The sequence below is a fragment of the Paramisgurnus dabryanus genome, chromosome 1 (genome assembly GCF_030506205.2).
Source record: "Paramisgurnus dabryanus chromosome 1, PD_genome_1.1, whole genome shotgun sequence".
Classification (NCBI taxonomy): Eukaryota; Metazoa; Chordata; class Actinopteri; order Cypriniformes; family Cobitidae; genus Paramisgurnus; species Paramisgurnus dabryanus.
In genome coordinates, this window is record NC_133337.1 from 40,554,684 (window position 1) to 40,569,758 (window position 15,075).

The 15,075-nt window shown below is 38.3% G+C and overlaps 2 protein-coding genes across 5 annotated transcripts in view; one reads left to right on the plus strand and one right to left on the minus strand.

Annotated features, from left to right (window-relative positions):
* dock1 (dedicator of cytokinesis 1) overlaps positions 1-15,075 on the plus strand; it is a 286,009-nt gene that overhangs the window by 142,227 nt on the left and 128,707 nt on the right. The gene's annotated exons all lie outside the window — the stretch shown is intronic.
* LOC135744634 (inhibitory synaptic factor 2A) overlaps positions 1-15,075 on the minus strand; it is a 47,485-nt gene that overhangs the window by 18,404 nt on the left and 14,006 nt on the right. The window contains exons 2-3 of the mRNA XM_065262898.2: positions 13,374-14,577; positions 6,476-6,547 (exon numbers count right to left, since the gene is read on the minus strand). Coding sequence (XP_065118970.2) covers positions 6,476-6,547; positions 13,374-14,572 — 1,271 coding nt within the window. The 5' untranslated portion in view covers positions 14,573-14,577. The remainder of the gene's footprint in view (positions 1-6,475; positions 6,548-13,373; positions 14,578-15,075) is intronic.

Sequence of the window (15,075 nt, forward strand, 5' to 3'; positions counted from 1 at the left end):
GATGACACGGCTACCAGGCGAACAAAGCTCGGAAGAAGAGTTTTCAGCGGCTAGGCTTCAAATAAATGAAACGCTTTTAAGTCCTCCGCTATAGCTATACGGTATGTTTCCTCTCCTGAGTTTAGTGATCACCCGAGGAAAAAAAGAAAAGAAATTAATTGAAATTCTCTCCGTCTACTTTTCACATGAATAACGTTAGGCACGTCCGCCACCGGCAGACCAGCAGAATCCTTTCTTAAGGGGAAACGAGAGCCGCAGAATTGATGCGGAGAGCTGAACTGAACTGATGGAGGGATAATGATGCAGGAAATGAGAGGTGTAAGAGGAAAGTAAAAATGCAGAGCGATGTGAGAAGGTTAGGCCGGTAAAATCTCTATTCAGCTTTTTTGCTGTCTTCTGTATACGTTGGCAGCTGCTCTGTTGGAAGTTATATGGATGACAGAATAACATTGAGTTTGAGATCCAGGCTGTGTGTTTAAAAGTGGGAGGAGCCACTGAATATGCCCGCCCTTATTTCCGTTTTAGTGGAAATTACAGTGAACTTCCTTAGAATCCACACTTTAATGACATCATGTAGTGTAGTCCATGAGGGCGCACTGGAATCATATTTTGGGACAGACTCGAGTGTCACGCCGGAAATAGGAAGAGAAGTGGTGTGAACTCATCCCATCCATCGTCTGATTGCTCTTTCACGAGGATTTCTGGGTTGGTAAAGTGTGTGGAGCCTGCAGCAGTGTGCGCTTTGCCAAAGGCTGCAACAAGGGTGCAAAGGGGGAGCTGATGACCACACTTCGGAGCGTAAAAATGACAACTGGGATACCCTACGGATTCGTAGACTAAGTGAGCATTCGCAATTTAAGGCCACAAGACTGAAAGTCCACACGAAATGCGCCATTTTAGACATAACCAAAGCATTACATTGTAAGGCAGTTTAACCCTTTCAGACCCAATTTTTTGCATCTTTTAACACTGGAGAACCCAAGAACCCTTTTCTTCTTCAGTAATTAACAGTGGCCAAATTTGACCCTGTGGGTTCTCCAAGGTGAAATGTCATAGCTAATTCAAATATACTTTTAGTTTTAACTTAAGGGCTCGTTATAGTTGTGCGTAGGTCCTACGGCGTAGCCGCGACGGCGTAGGTTCCGCATCGGTTTTCATTTATACTTTTGCGTCGTTGTCCGCGTTGACGTGCAAACATGCGCAGACCGCTGGTAGGCAGTATCCACGCGTATAACCACAGTAGCAGCGCAAACGTCAAAGAAGAAGAAGCTTAGCAAGTTAACCCACAAAACAAAGAAGAAACAGCAACTTGTTGTGTATAATTTGAGAAGACTAGCAATGATGGAAGTAAATAAACAGCGACTTTTGATGCAGTTTTAGTTAAATCACTCCTCAACTTGGCTCATCTTTGTTTTCACCGTCACAAACGGCAATACCTATGATGCAGTTTTTTTTACCTGACGGGAGGGGTTCTGGTGGACCAATCACAGCGCTTGCGGTCCGCGTAGATCTGACGTGCTGTTTAAATTTTTGCGAGGTGCGCGTCAGGCTACGCAGAGCTACGCACGACTATAAATCGGGCTTTACACATTTATCTGCGTTAAAAACATTTTCTGACCTGTAGGAGTGTAACTTCACATATACAACACAATGTAAAAAACAATGCTAGAGATTGATCAATATATCTGCTTCTGAATATTTTCCCCGATATATATCGGATATCGGATTTGTTATATCAGATTGACCGATAAACGCCGCCATTTCGTCACAGCATCTGAGGAGAGGCGCTAACTACAACTGCAACGTGCACAGCAAATATGACAGCGGAGTGACGCGACTTCATTAAAAGTACTTTGAGTATACTTACTTTGCTTTAATTAATCAACTTATTTACCATAACAGACATTAATGCACAGATGAGATGTGTTATAAATGCCTGATATGCAATGTATGGAGCTTGGCTAAGAAATTAAGACAAACGCAGAGTCACATAAACTAATCCATCAAATCCTGTTCCAATAACAACGTAGCTTAGCATGAATAAAACAGTCATAAATGAATGCTTGGTGAAATTAAAATTAAAAACTCTGAATTAAATGAGTTTTTCTATTATTATTAGTAGCCTTGTAAAATAACGTTCATATTGCTGTTCACTTAACAGGTTGAAGACTGAAGCACAAGATTTACACTAAATTATATTAACATTTACAAGATAAACATTATTTTGCTAAAACATCTAAATAAACGTCTGTGAATATTAATTAATTAATTATTACCTCCACCAGCTGTCACAGTTTGATACAGTTAATGCGCGTATAAAAGCATAGATAAACAGCGCTTTGTCAACAGCCATTTTATAAACTTAACCAACAAAATACTTATTATTCTGACATAAAATACCAATAAATAAATTCAAAGACATATAAGCTGTTTTGTTTGTTACTTTCCTGACAATGTATTATTTCAGTGATATTATTCATTAAATTCATATTAGACTGAAAAAAATGATTCATTTAATTTACTCATTTTTTTTAAGGTAAGTGGTTGCAATCAATATATTTAAGCTACATTTAAACAACAACAACAACAACAAAAAATAATAGAAAAAACAAACAAAACAAAAACTTTTGTTTAAAAGTAGCTTAAATAAACTGATTGCAACCACTTACCTTAAAAAATTAAATTAAAGTAAATTGAATGAATCATTTTTTTCAGTGCACTCTTTCAGACCCCTCTATTTATTACTTTAATTGTGATTGTGATTATTATTTATAAGGGTTTGTTCAGTTCAGTAGTGTTGTATTAATTGTGTCAAAAACAGTTGTATAACAGTAAATAAAAATCGGTTCAGCATATCGGTTATCGACACATAAGCATCCAAATATTTGGTATCGGTATCCATTTAAAAAAAATCTGTATCGGTCGATCTCTACAAAATGCACTCAGATCAGAGTTTTTAGTTTTTGATAAGAGTTTGATTTTTGCAGTTTAATATATTTCTCCTAAATTTGTAGCAAAATACATGCCCCTGAGTGTTTAGTAAAGGGACGAAGCTTGGTCTGATGATGTTATACTGGTGGTGAGATTGAAGAGCAGAGGTCTGAGCTCTTGTGTTTTCTGTCATGAGATTTTTCTTCCCTGGCGTATTATGCTAAGTAGACCACTTTGGCTTCTTCAGACTGAACTCTATTAGCATGATTTACGTGGATGTAAAGCCATTCTGTTTGTCATCTTTAAACAAGGGTGGGTTTATGTACACACACACACACTCACTGAACTATAGTCAAACAAATCTTTGGAGAAATTACCAATAAAATTACCTGAATGCACTGGCGCGTTTAAACAGGATGGGCAATGTTTTTGATAATGTGAAGGTGGGATGTATTATTTTAACCCTACATTTTAAAAGTTTAGAAACACCTGCTCATTTTATTGATTACTTTGTAAAATAACCGTAAAGCAATAAACTATAATAAAATGCAAATATGAAAATAATCTACTTAAGCTTTTCCACAGATTTTTGTCTACAAGCATTTGGATGAAAAGATTTTGACCATCGTGAGAAACTGTTCACGGTTGTTTAAACTTTCCTTAGTAGTTTGAACAGGTTAATTGAAATCAGTTGTCCAAAAGAATCAATTGGCTGCAATGAATCAGATAAACATTGAGTAGATAATATCATGATCCTCTAACTGTGTTACGTCTCGATTCATTTATCCACCTGAGCCGAGGATTCTTTCACTAGAGAGATTTCTGCTCCCTCATGTTGAGTATTTTCACCGGTCTGCGTGTAATTAGATTGCTGTTAATCCTCTCCTTTGCTTCAAAGGGAGCTGCTAAATTTGATTTCTTGTCTTTTGCTTGTCGTCTTCAGGGAGTTTTGCCTTTTCACAGGGCCAGGGGAGCTCATGTCACTTTGACACTTTCTATCTACGGCACTGTTTAGTTCTCCTGAGACGCTTCCCAAGATTGATCTCACTTATGCTCCACATCAGATTAAAATACCGGTGTTTGCAGGGTTTGCACACTTTTTAATATCTGGTTCACTCAAAAATGGGAAAAAATGCCATTATTCACATCTCACGGCTTTTAAGTGGAGTATCCAGGCTGTTACTTTCTAAACTCTTGGAAAAAGGTACAAAACTGAACCCTTTCAGTACCCTAAGGTTCCATTATGTTCCTTTACAGGTAAGCCTATACAAAACATAATACAATGTTGTACATTTTGGGGTACATTATTGTATTTTAAGAACCTGTGGTGCAACTTTAAAGGTACAGTTAAAGGTTTTTTGTATGCCTAACATTTAACTTCTCTTAAAGGTACACAATAGGTCCTAGGGTATAATATTGTACCCCAAAAGGTGCAACATTTCATTGTGTTGTATACCTATAAATGTACAAAAATGGACCTTTGAGGGTACCATCCCAGTGACAGGAAAGGTAGAGTTTTAAATCTCTTTTTCTAACAGTTTATAATGAAAGTGGAGAATGATTAATACTGCTAAAATACTTTAAAGCTAACACTTTAGGTTGTATTTGTTAACTTTAGTAAATGCATTAGCTGAACTAAAGATGAACAATATAGTTATAGAACAGCATATATTAATCTTTGTTAGTTTTAGTTAATACCAATACAATTGTTCATGTTAGTTTATTTTGCATTAACTAATGTTAACATTCACACATTTTGCATGCATGTAGAGAATGGTTTGCCAAAACTAAGTAATTGCAATTCAAAAAATGACTTTCTTTCTTAATATTTTTGTCTTGTTTTAAATACAAATATCTAAAAAAGTAAAAAAGAACAACCCCACACTGCAACAAATTCCTTTATTTGTATTTTTGTCCTGTTTTTAGTACAAATATCTATGATGAGCAAAATGACCTAAGGAAAATAAAAATATAAAATTTAGGTGAATTTGTGCAATACAAATCTGATAATGGGGTAGCAAAAAATCTAAAACTTTTGTCTTAATTCAAGACAAATTTGCTTATTGGGAAATTTGTTTCGCTTGTTTTATGCACAAATTTAGACTTATTTTCTTGCACTGCAAAGAAATTTTCAAGAAAAAAATCTTAGTATTTTTGTCTTGTTTTCAGTAAAAATATCTTAAATTAAGATGCTTTTTCTTGATGATCAAAACGACCCAAGAAAATAAGTCTAGTTTTTAGACCAAAACTATCAAATTTAAGTGATTTTGTGCATAAAACAAGCAAAAAAATCTGCCAATGCGGTTAGCAAATTTTCTTACATTTTTCTTGAATTTAGTGTTTAAGATTTTTTTGCTTTTTTATGCACAAAATCAGTTAAATTTTATATTTTTTTAATCTAAAAACTAGACTTATTTTCTTGGGTTGTTTTCCTCATCAAGAAAAAGCATCTTAATTTAAGAATTTTTTGATATTTTTACTGAAATCAAGACAAAAATACGAAGAAATTTTTTCTTGCAAATCATTTTTTGCAGGTATTTTGTGCGTGAAGAATTTTTAGATAATTGTACTAAAAACAAGACAAAAATACTAAGAAAGTATTTTTTTGCAGTGTGGGTTTTTAACTTTTTCTTGGTTAAAAGAAGCACTGGGGATCCAATTATAGCACTTAAACATGGAAAAGTCAGATTTTCATTATATGTCCCCTTCAAATAAAATGCCACAAAAAATCCACTGAAGTCGAACTGCAAAAAACTTGCCAATGGGATAAGAAAAAATCTTGAACTTTTTTAAACACTTAATTCAAGAAAAAAAACAAGAAACATATTTTAGCACACATTCACTTAAATTGTATATTTTTTGTCCAAAAACAAGAAAATCTTGATTTCATACAAAAAAAAAAAATATATATATATATGATTTTACAGTGCAAATAAGAGCGTTGTTTAAGGGACGCGCAAAAATCCAACATGTTATTCAATGAAAACCTTGTTTTCCACCTGAGCTCTCCAATCTCATATCCAAGGATATTACTACCTGTCATTTACCCAGAATCCCTAGGGCACACACACACACACACACACACACATATACAGTATATGGACCGAATCACTCCTGCGATCTTCACACACGATGCTCCTTTATGCACTAGAGACAGAAACACACTTACAGAGCTGTTGAACAATCTGACCTTCAGACACACAGGAAAATGAGCGTTTGTCACCTTTACTCTCTAAGCTGGTTTAAAATGATAGAACGACACGTTTTGCATACTGGGATTAATAATAAGGCATTCATAACTTGAAATACAAACGTGTAACCTTTAAAGAACCTTTTGTGCATCAGAAAGAATATTCTTTATGCAACCATACAAGTAGGTGATAACTTTGTGAAGCTTTGAAGTAGATGATTTATTTTTTGGGTAGTTTTTAAACGAATAGTGGCCCTCACATCCATGGGCTTCGGGGAGGTGGGGATCAACTAGACGACATTTATCAGTGTAGCACACCTCTCCAGCTTAACAAAACAAAGTACCGCAACCAACCTGTAAATAATGCATGCGCTGTTCCGACACGTGTCGCAGTTGACCGTGTCCTGTCCGGTCCGATAGGAGAGTCTGTGTGAAGATGGAGAGAGAGAGAGAGAGAGAGAGAGAGAGAGAGTCATTACACAGGCCGTACGGCCGCTCCACCTACCCGTTCACCGCCTGTCTCATTCGCTCTGTTGTTTCTCATTATCAGCTCGCGGTCAATGCTCGCGGCGGGAGAGATGTGTTAGCATTCTCTACACCCGCTGTCCTGTAGAGGACACTCACTGTGTTTGTGAGTGTAATCAGAAATGAGGCCACAATAATAGCTTTGCAATTCTATGTGTTTTGTTTGTGAATGCTGCAGAAATGTCAGGGCACAAAATGATGTGCTTGTGCTCGTTTGAACTATTTAGAGATGTGCATGCATAACTAAAGTGTGCTGATACATGAATTTGTCACTTTTATGCACGGTATACATTTTATCAGTTTTTGTGTTCCCTGAGGATCGAACACATGACCTTTTGTACTGCTAATGCACTGTTCTACCAATCCAGCTATAGAAAGATGCTGCTTTTGCTGTCTAAATTCCTCTGTTGAAGGCTTTGGATTAGATATTGGTGACACGACATCAATGAGGTCAGACAGTGATGTTGGATGATAGTAGTCTGGCCTCCAGTCAACGTTTTCATTCAGACTAAATGCGCTTTAATGCTTTGTGTCATGAGTACACCTTTGACACTTTCAATTTTTTTTTTTTTTACGTTGGCCACATACAGAGTTTATATAATCATTGGAGATCCATGCAGATTTGTAATAAGCTGATGTGCATTAGGATCTGATGTTAATACACACTTAACCCTCCAGGTTACAGATGAACACTGAAATATAATCTGACTTTTAGGCATGAACATCCAGTATAGACTTTACTGTAGGCAGGATTTGTTCCCACAATTTTCTGGTTTCTAGCGATGAGGTGATATCATATCTGCAGGAAATGTGCAATAATTCTCACTTAAAGTAGTGCGAGCTTGAGGGGAAACAGAGAAGTTCCTTAACGAAACTAAAGTTCTAGTTTACAGCTTTTTACTTTTCAGATGTTTTTGGGTGTATACATATTACTTTAAAGGAATATTCCAAAAAAAATCCTGAGTTACCACCATGTAGGGATGGGCGATAATTTGGATACGATATCATGCACATCTCGTCATTAAAGCCGGTTCCTTGATTAGAAGTAAATCGCCATCAGCTGCTTTCTGATGGAGCGGCATTTACTACACAAAGCTGTAGTTCACTGACAAGCTGGGCAATATCGCATACATATCGCAGGCGATACGTCCACTATAATTAATGCAAAATTGCCCCTATTGTCAGTGAACTACGGCTCTGAGATGCACGATGACAATCACATGCAAATTATCGCTCATCCCTACTCCAAAGTCATCCAAGATGTTTATGTCTTTCTTTGTTCAGTCAAGAAGAAATTAAGTTTGTTGAGAAAAACATTCCAGGATTTTTCTCCATATAGTGGACTTTAGTGGACCTCAACAGTTTACAGTTTCAACACAGCTTTAAAGGGGTCTAAACGATCCCAACCAAGGCATAAAGGTTTGTTTAAACTCGCGCTTTGGTCCACAATGCGAGCCTCCGCTGATCGCTGTTGCACTATTTTTTTAAACCGACAGGGGGCGACTCGAGCAATCGAGTCCACAAACAAACACAAAGACGAAGATAGAAGTTGTCGTTCGTTGGAACAATCCTGGCGCATGTAACATCAAAGCTTGATATATAAATATGAGAACATGAATAAAACAACAATCTCTTAAATATGTCATTTCATCAACGTTTTACTAAACAAACAATAGAGAAATCCCAACATTTGTATCATCCTCATCCAGTGGTTCATTCAATCCAAATATAAGCCAACAATTCTAAATCATATTTAAAAGAATTTGTGTTCACACCAGCCGCGGTAAAGGGGGCATAATGTGCTATTCGCGTGTAGTTGGATGCTTGAACATTTTGAGTTTACTCACTTTATTCACGCATGAAATTCTAGTAATTCGAGACATTCACGCGGAAATTCGCGTCATGGGAGGGGCTTCTGCGACTCTGCTCGCTCCCTATAATCACACCACTACTAGACCAAGCTCCTGATTGGTTAACTCTGTGCGAATATCTGCCAAAATTCAGATTTTTCAACTCGCGCGTTTCCCGCGACAACGCTCAATTCGCACGTAATGCGCCATCCACGAGTTCAGCCACCTTTATCACCGTGTCATTCTTGCGTAGCGCACCGCAGGATGCCTATTTGCATCTTTGCATCGTCTTAACTTGTAAATCACTCGCGCTTGCCGCCTCGTCCGCGTCTGGTGTGAATGCCACATAAGAGTGTCAGATAAATAGTATATGCACTTGATCAAAGAGATACATCACAGGCTTGCCTGCTCGGACAGAATCACCTCGAGATGGGTCATTTTCGGATGCGGAGCCACGCTCACGCTTACAAAAATTGTTGTGAACACCAAACGTGCACGACCGCCCACTCCATGTGACGTCATTTTTGTCGCACACACCTACGCACCCGTGCAGACGCGTTGAGTATAAACAATACTTAAGGGTCTTTGCTAGCGAAACAATCATAATTTTCACAAAAAGTAAGTAAACAATATGTACTTAACATCTTGCATTAGCCGTGTGAAGCGCTAGCGCAACCTTGTGTATTACGTAATCACGAGTCCTTAACAACCTAGGTATTATACTTGCACATGCGATTGCTTTGCACGTAATAGCCAATTTATCATGGTTATGTGATTGTGGCATCAGGTTATTATTTGCAAATTAGGTTGGTTTGCCTTCAAAACAGTTTCCTAAATAACACCGCATCCTTCCATATCATGCATCACATCCCTCTATGCTCACCATCCATGCAAACTAATCTCAGAGAAAAACTGTTTTGTAAACAAAGTCCTCAGACTCTCTCTCTCTGTATCCGTCTGACTCACTTTTACTCAGTGACAGCAGTCCAGAGATTATTTAAGTGGCATCTCACGCTGTCACAGATCGGCCATTAATGATGATCTCTCCGTGTCTTTGGCGCATCGCCGCCCCTGAGCTCTGCACCAGCCTCCTAAAAAGGTCAAACTTCTGGGCTCGTCGTGACAAAGAGTGGGTTACTGACGGCCATTTTGTCCCTAATGAGCGCATGTGAAGTGCTGTTTGCTGATGCGTGGGGTTTATCTGAGCAGTGTTTCCGTGGCTAATGGGGACAGTGATGTATAGGGCCGCCGCTCGGAGCCTCGGTTTGACAGGAGGGCGGCAGGAAGGCTGGAATAATGTTTGCCGCTAGGTACCGCTGCCAATAGATGCGTGCCATTCTCAAAGGCAAACCGTGCCCTCCGGAGCAGCTGGCTCAGTGCGGGAGGCAATGTGTGAGTAATGTAGAGAGGTAGTGGATTATATCGTGTACTGACAGAGATTTGGGATGGAAGTTTCCCACAAAAGACCTCCATTATGAGGCTGCAGATAGATGACAGTGATAGGATGGCTGCTTGATAAACATTTGAATAGATACAAAAGCTTTCGGTGACAAAGGTGCTATAATTATGGATTAGTGCTAAACAATTTTAAATAAATAACTTTTAGAGATGTAGACACAGCTTTGTTCCTGTAGCTTCATTGGTAGAGAATTGCATTAGCTGGGAAAAAATGGTCACAGGTTCGATTCCCAGTGAACACGCATACTAAAAAAAGTGTAGCTTGAATGCACTACATTGTAAGTTGCTTTGGATGGTAGCATCTGCTGAATGCATAAATAAAGTGTAAAATATATAGAAGTATGTTAAAGGTGTAGTAGAATGTAAAACTGTATTTATCTAGGCATATATGAATAATAAGAGCTCTGTACATCTGACACATCATTAGCATTAAACACGATTATTTCCACCTTATGTTAACCTTGTGCATACAAGAGGCCGCTGGAAAACAGGCCAATCTCAACATAACACCGACCGAGATGTATGCCCCAACATTAAATTACAAATTAAATTAAGTACAATGTTGTTACAATCCTAAAAACAAAGTTGTGACTGCTGAGCTGGCGCTATATGCTAGTAAATGCTATATGCTAGTTAGTGCTATATTTAGTTAATGCTGTATGTTAGAGTTAAGCCTGAAGTTCTAATATTGACGTTACACTGCAAAAAATGATTTTCAAGAAAAAAATTTGTAGTATTTTTGTCTTGTTTTCAGTAAAAATATCTAAAAATTCTTTAAGATGCTTTTTCTTGATGAGCCAAACGACCCAAGAAAATAAGTCCAAATTCAAGAAAAATTGAAGATTGTTTGTTTTATGGACAAAATTATTAAATTCTTGGGTCGTTTTCCTAATCAAGAAAAAGCATCTTAATTTAAGAATTTATATTACAAAATTTATTTTATTTAAATTTATTTTTACTGAAAACAAGACAAAAATACTAAGATTTTTTTCTTGAAAATCGTTTTTTTTTTGCAGTGTACATTTATTTGTGTTTTTTTTTCAGTAGGGATCAAAAGGTACACTGCAAAAAATGAATTTCTTACTTAGTTTAGTTTTTTTCAGTAAAAATATCTTAAAATTCTTAAATTAAAGTGTCAGTGTATTAAACAAGCAAAAATATTTCCCAATGAAATAAGAAATCTTTTTTTTTTTTTAAATAAGTTAACCTTTTTCATAAACACTTAATTCAAGAAAAGTTATCTTATTCCATTGGCAGATTTTTTTTTATTGTTTTAAGCACAAATTCGCTTACATTTTATATTTTTTGTCTTAAAAACTAAACATATTTTCCTAGGTCATTTTGCTCACCAAAAAAATGCATCTTAATTTAAGAATGTTTTAGATGTTTTTACTGAAAACAAGACAAAAATATTAGGTAAGAAAAACTTTTTTTTTTTTTTTTTGCAGTGTAACACTCAAAATTGTCAATTTCCAAAATCCAAACAATTGTTTATTCCTCAAAATCTGTATCTTCGTCTGATACAGGCTCAAACATAACGTATTTTCACACACACAGAGCTACTAAAAGGAGCTGCTCTGTGAAACAGCCAATCAGAGCAGAGCTTAACTTTATTATTCATGACCCTTCCAAATAAGGTAATAATAGTTCATTTCACTCTAGAGAAAAATCTAGGATTTTAAATGGACATGTTAAACCATTTCTGGAAAATGTCTGCACTTTGAAAATTATTGTGTGTTTGTATCTTGATGTATATGGACATTAAAACTTTGCTAAAACAACAAACTTTTTTGTGGTGGCCTAAAACTTTTGCACAGTAGACTGTATGTGAGGAAAATGTCTGTGGTTTGTACTTTTGTGAACTGATAGTGCTTCATCATGTCTGGATATAACAGATGTAATTTTGAAGACATTTCACCTGCAGTACTCAATCCAGGCGCTCAGTCATCTGTCGAGCGAATGAGATTTTTGAGATTGTGAGTCTAATGTTTCATATCCACACAATCATTAACTGTTTTTGCTTTGTAAGAAATGCACATCTTCAGTTGTGAGCTATAAAATAGAAAGTGAGCGTAGGTAATATATTATCAGTTAAATTGTAATGCTTGGAAAAGCAGTAACCATTAAAAAGTGCTTAGGTGTTAGACAGCTTCTGCTCTCTGTGACAAACCATTCATTTTGTGTCATGGTTTTGTCTATGAATGCTAAACTTTGAGTATTTTAGGATTGTTTTGTTGATCAGACGTTTTTTCTCAGCGTTGAATGGTTATCTAATAATCCACATGATGATGTTGTCAGGTCTCCTGATCATCTTCTGGGTGGGTTGTTTATGAAACTCTGGCTGTGACATTAATTGTGCTTCAGGTAGATGACGTCAACCTGTCGTCGTTCAGGTAATTAATGCAGTTTTTAATCATTATCCTTGCGGGCCTCCAGCGTTGTCATCTTCACAGCAGAAATGTGTATTGTGGAGGTTAAGCCTGTCTTAAATCTTACATTCGGTTTTGTGCATAGTTTAAATTGCATGCAAACAAATCTCTTAAAAGCCTCATTTAGTGTTTCACAGTTTTGTGAATAAATAAAGATCTGTACGTCATGCCTAGTTAGCCGGCAGAAAGTAAAATGTGAATATTTTATAGTGTGCGTTTAGGGTGATTTGCATGATGTCATGCTGTGAGACTTGTTATTTTATCCTTGGTTGGCTCTGACTGTGAATATTCAGCGATTACATTTCAGCGATACATGTAATGCTCATGTAATGGGTTATTTTTGCAAGCCAAGCTGCTTTTATTTGCATTCTTCACGTGAGGCGTGTTGGACTCTGTAGCGTTTGTGCAGACATGTTTTTTTTTTTTTTACTTTTTATGAAGTCCATGTAGTCATGTAGTTTATCCATTTGTTCTCTTTGATGTGAAGGCATTAACCACTAATCAAACAAAAAGCACTTCCTCTTGTTTTGTCTTTTTCTTAATCTTGTCTTAGTGAAGTGCTTCAATATCTAAGTCTTCTCTCGTAAAAGCGTTTGTCATTGCTTAATGGCTTTGCCCTGATTTGGAGTAGATTCAACTGGTAGATTAATTGGTGTTCTTGAAAATTAAAAAGATTTAGCAATTTTTAGACAAGAATTGGAGAACTTTCTCCAAATGTCCGGAGTTTGATCAAGGTGATGTCAATATTGCTGATGTCACAACTAACTGTAGATGGTGCATAATTTAGATGTTAAAGTCTCTCTTGTTCCATTTTTATGTGCAAGGACAACTATAAAGTGGATTGTAGTATGACAGAAGTGTGCATCCCCATGCCATTCCTATGTTTGGGAAAACCTGATTGATAATTCATCTTTTCTCATCTTTTCATCATTTCTCATTATACACTGCAGCCCCAATGCATGCTGGGTAATAAAGTTCTGATCATCTTACCCCTCTCTGTGAGCTTCTCCCTTTTCCAGCTCTTGAATGACACCCAGCAGTACTTTAATGGTTTCCTGGCTGGAGCTGATCATGTTCTCCATGGCCTGGAGCTGTGCTTTAACATCCCCATCCTGAAGGACGGGTACAATCTGCTTGCACGTCTCATTATCCGTTTGTAGATTTCCTGAAGCTGCGCCGGCTCTGCAAGGAGGCGCCGGCATGGGAACGGGTGGCGTGGTGACCGAGGCAACAGCCGCATCCTCCATGGCACGCAGCGGGCGAGCGGACAGTGTGCCCACGTGGCACTGAACCTGCGTCGTGCAGCTGGCCCGTGGCAACGTCTGCGCCTGCAGGCCGTTGAGATGCAGTGCCTTTTTGCGTTTGTTGCGCTCGGTCGGACTCTCCAAGCATTCCACTTGCGTAAGAGAGTTCCAGGTGATGGGTCCTGATACTTTAGACGACGAGTCCTGGAGGATATTCCCACTGCTGTCCGTGGAGTTCAACAACTGCAGCTTGCCTGAGCGATCCATTTCAGAGTTCGTCTGGAAGCCCTTGCTGTGTTTACTTCTAACGCTACAGATCTGATAGTCCGAGTTGTCCGTTCCCGCTGCGGTCCCGTCTGTCGGACAAGGTAAAACCAAAGCGTCCGAACACAGTGCGTTTGCTCTCTCTGTACAGTCCCTGGTTGGTGGATGTTGTTCGATGGTTGCGATGCACTTGCTGGTGTGCAATAATGCTCGGGTTTTTCTCACGTTATGTCCCCCCCCTTCTGTAGCTTTTGCACGCTTTACGTCAATAACAAACAAGTCATCATGATCTTTACTGCTTTCCACAGCAGCGGCGTGCTTGACCGTGTGGCCTTTCTTTCTCTCGAATGGAAAAGTCTGGTAACGCTTTTTAAGATCCGGCGATGTTTGCACTCCAGTACTTTTGGTGACATTGGGAATAGACCGCCGAGCCGGGACAGTCATGTACTTGCGATAAGCCACCTTATAAGAAACGGCCTTCCCTCCACGAGCCGCAGCCGCCTGTTCGTTTTGGGCATCGCAGATGTCCTTAAAGCGTACCTGAAGGGCTTTGTTGCGCTTGCGTACGTGCCGACTGTCGTCCGACGGCCCTTTGACCTCCAGGGCCATAGAAGCCGTCGCTGCCTCCGAGTCGGACTCGGAATTGGTGAGCACGCATTTGCCGGCTTCCTTGCTCACCATTGTTCCTGCAACACAAACAGTTGAGAACTTTTATGATTTATATCGTTTGCCTAAACCATCCGACACAAATGTGAAAATAATCAATCAAGGAACTAGGAAAGGGCACAGCTGTGAAATCATTCACCAGTGTTCTCACACTCACCAAAATTCCCAAATACTAAATTAGCCTCCTGCCCCACATTAACCAGCTCGGCTTGTTTGAGGTTAAATTTATGGAGCCAATCTCATAAGTGTTGTCTTCGCCCATGACTTGTTTGTCTTTGGTAGTTAATTGCATCCCTTAATCTCCTGAGTTCCCGGAGCGGCCGCACACCGAGAGAATGATCCGACTGAAAGTGCATCATATCTCTGCCTGCTTGAATTCTCCAGCCCTCAGCTAACTAATAGAAAGAGAGAGACAGCCAGACACTTTTTACCCTGTGATTTAGCATCATCGCCCTGACAAACACTTCCAGCTTCCCTCTGAGGTTTATGAGTCAACCAGGCTTTTTTAGTGGTGTGAA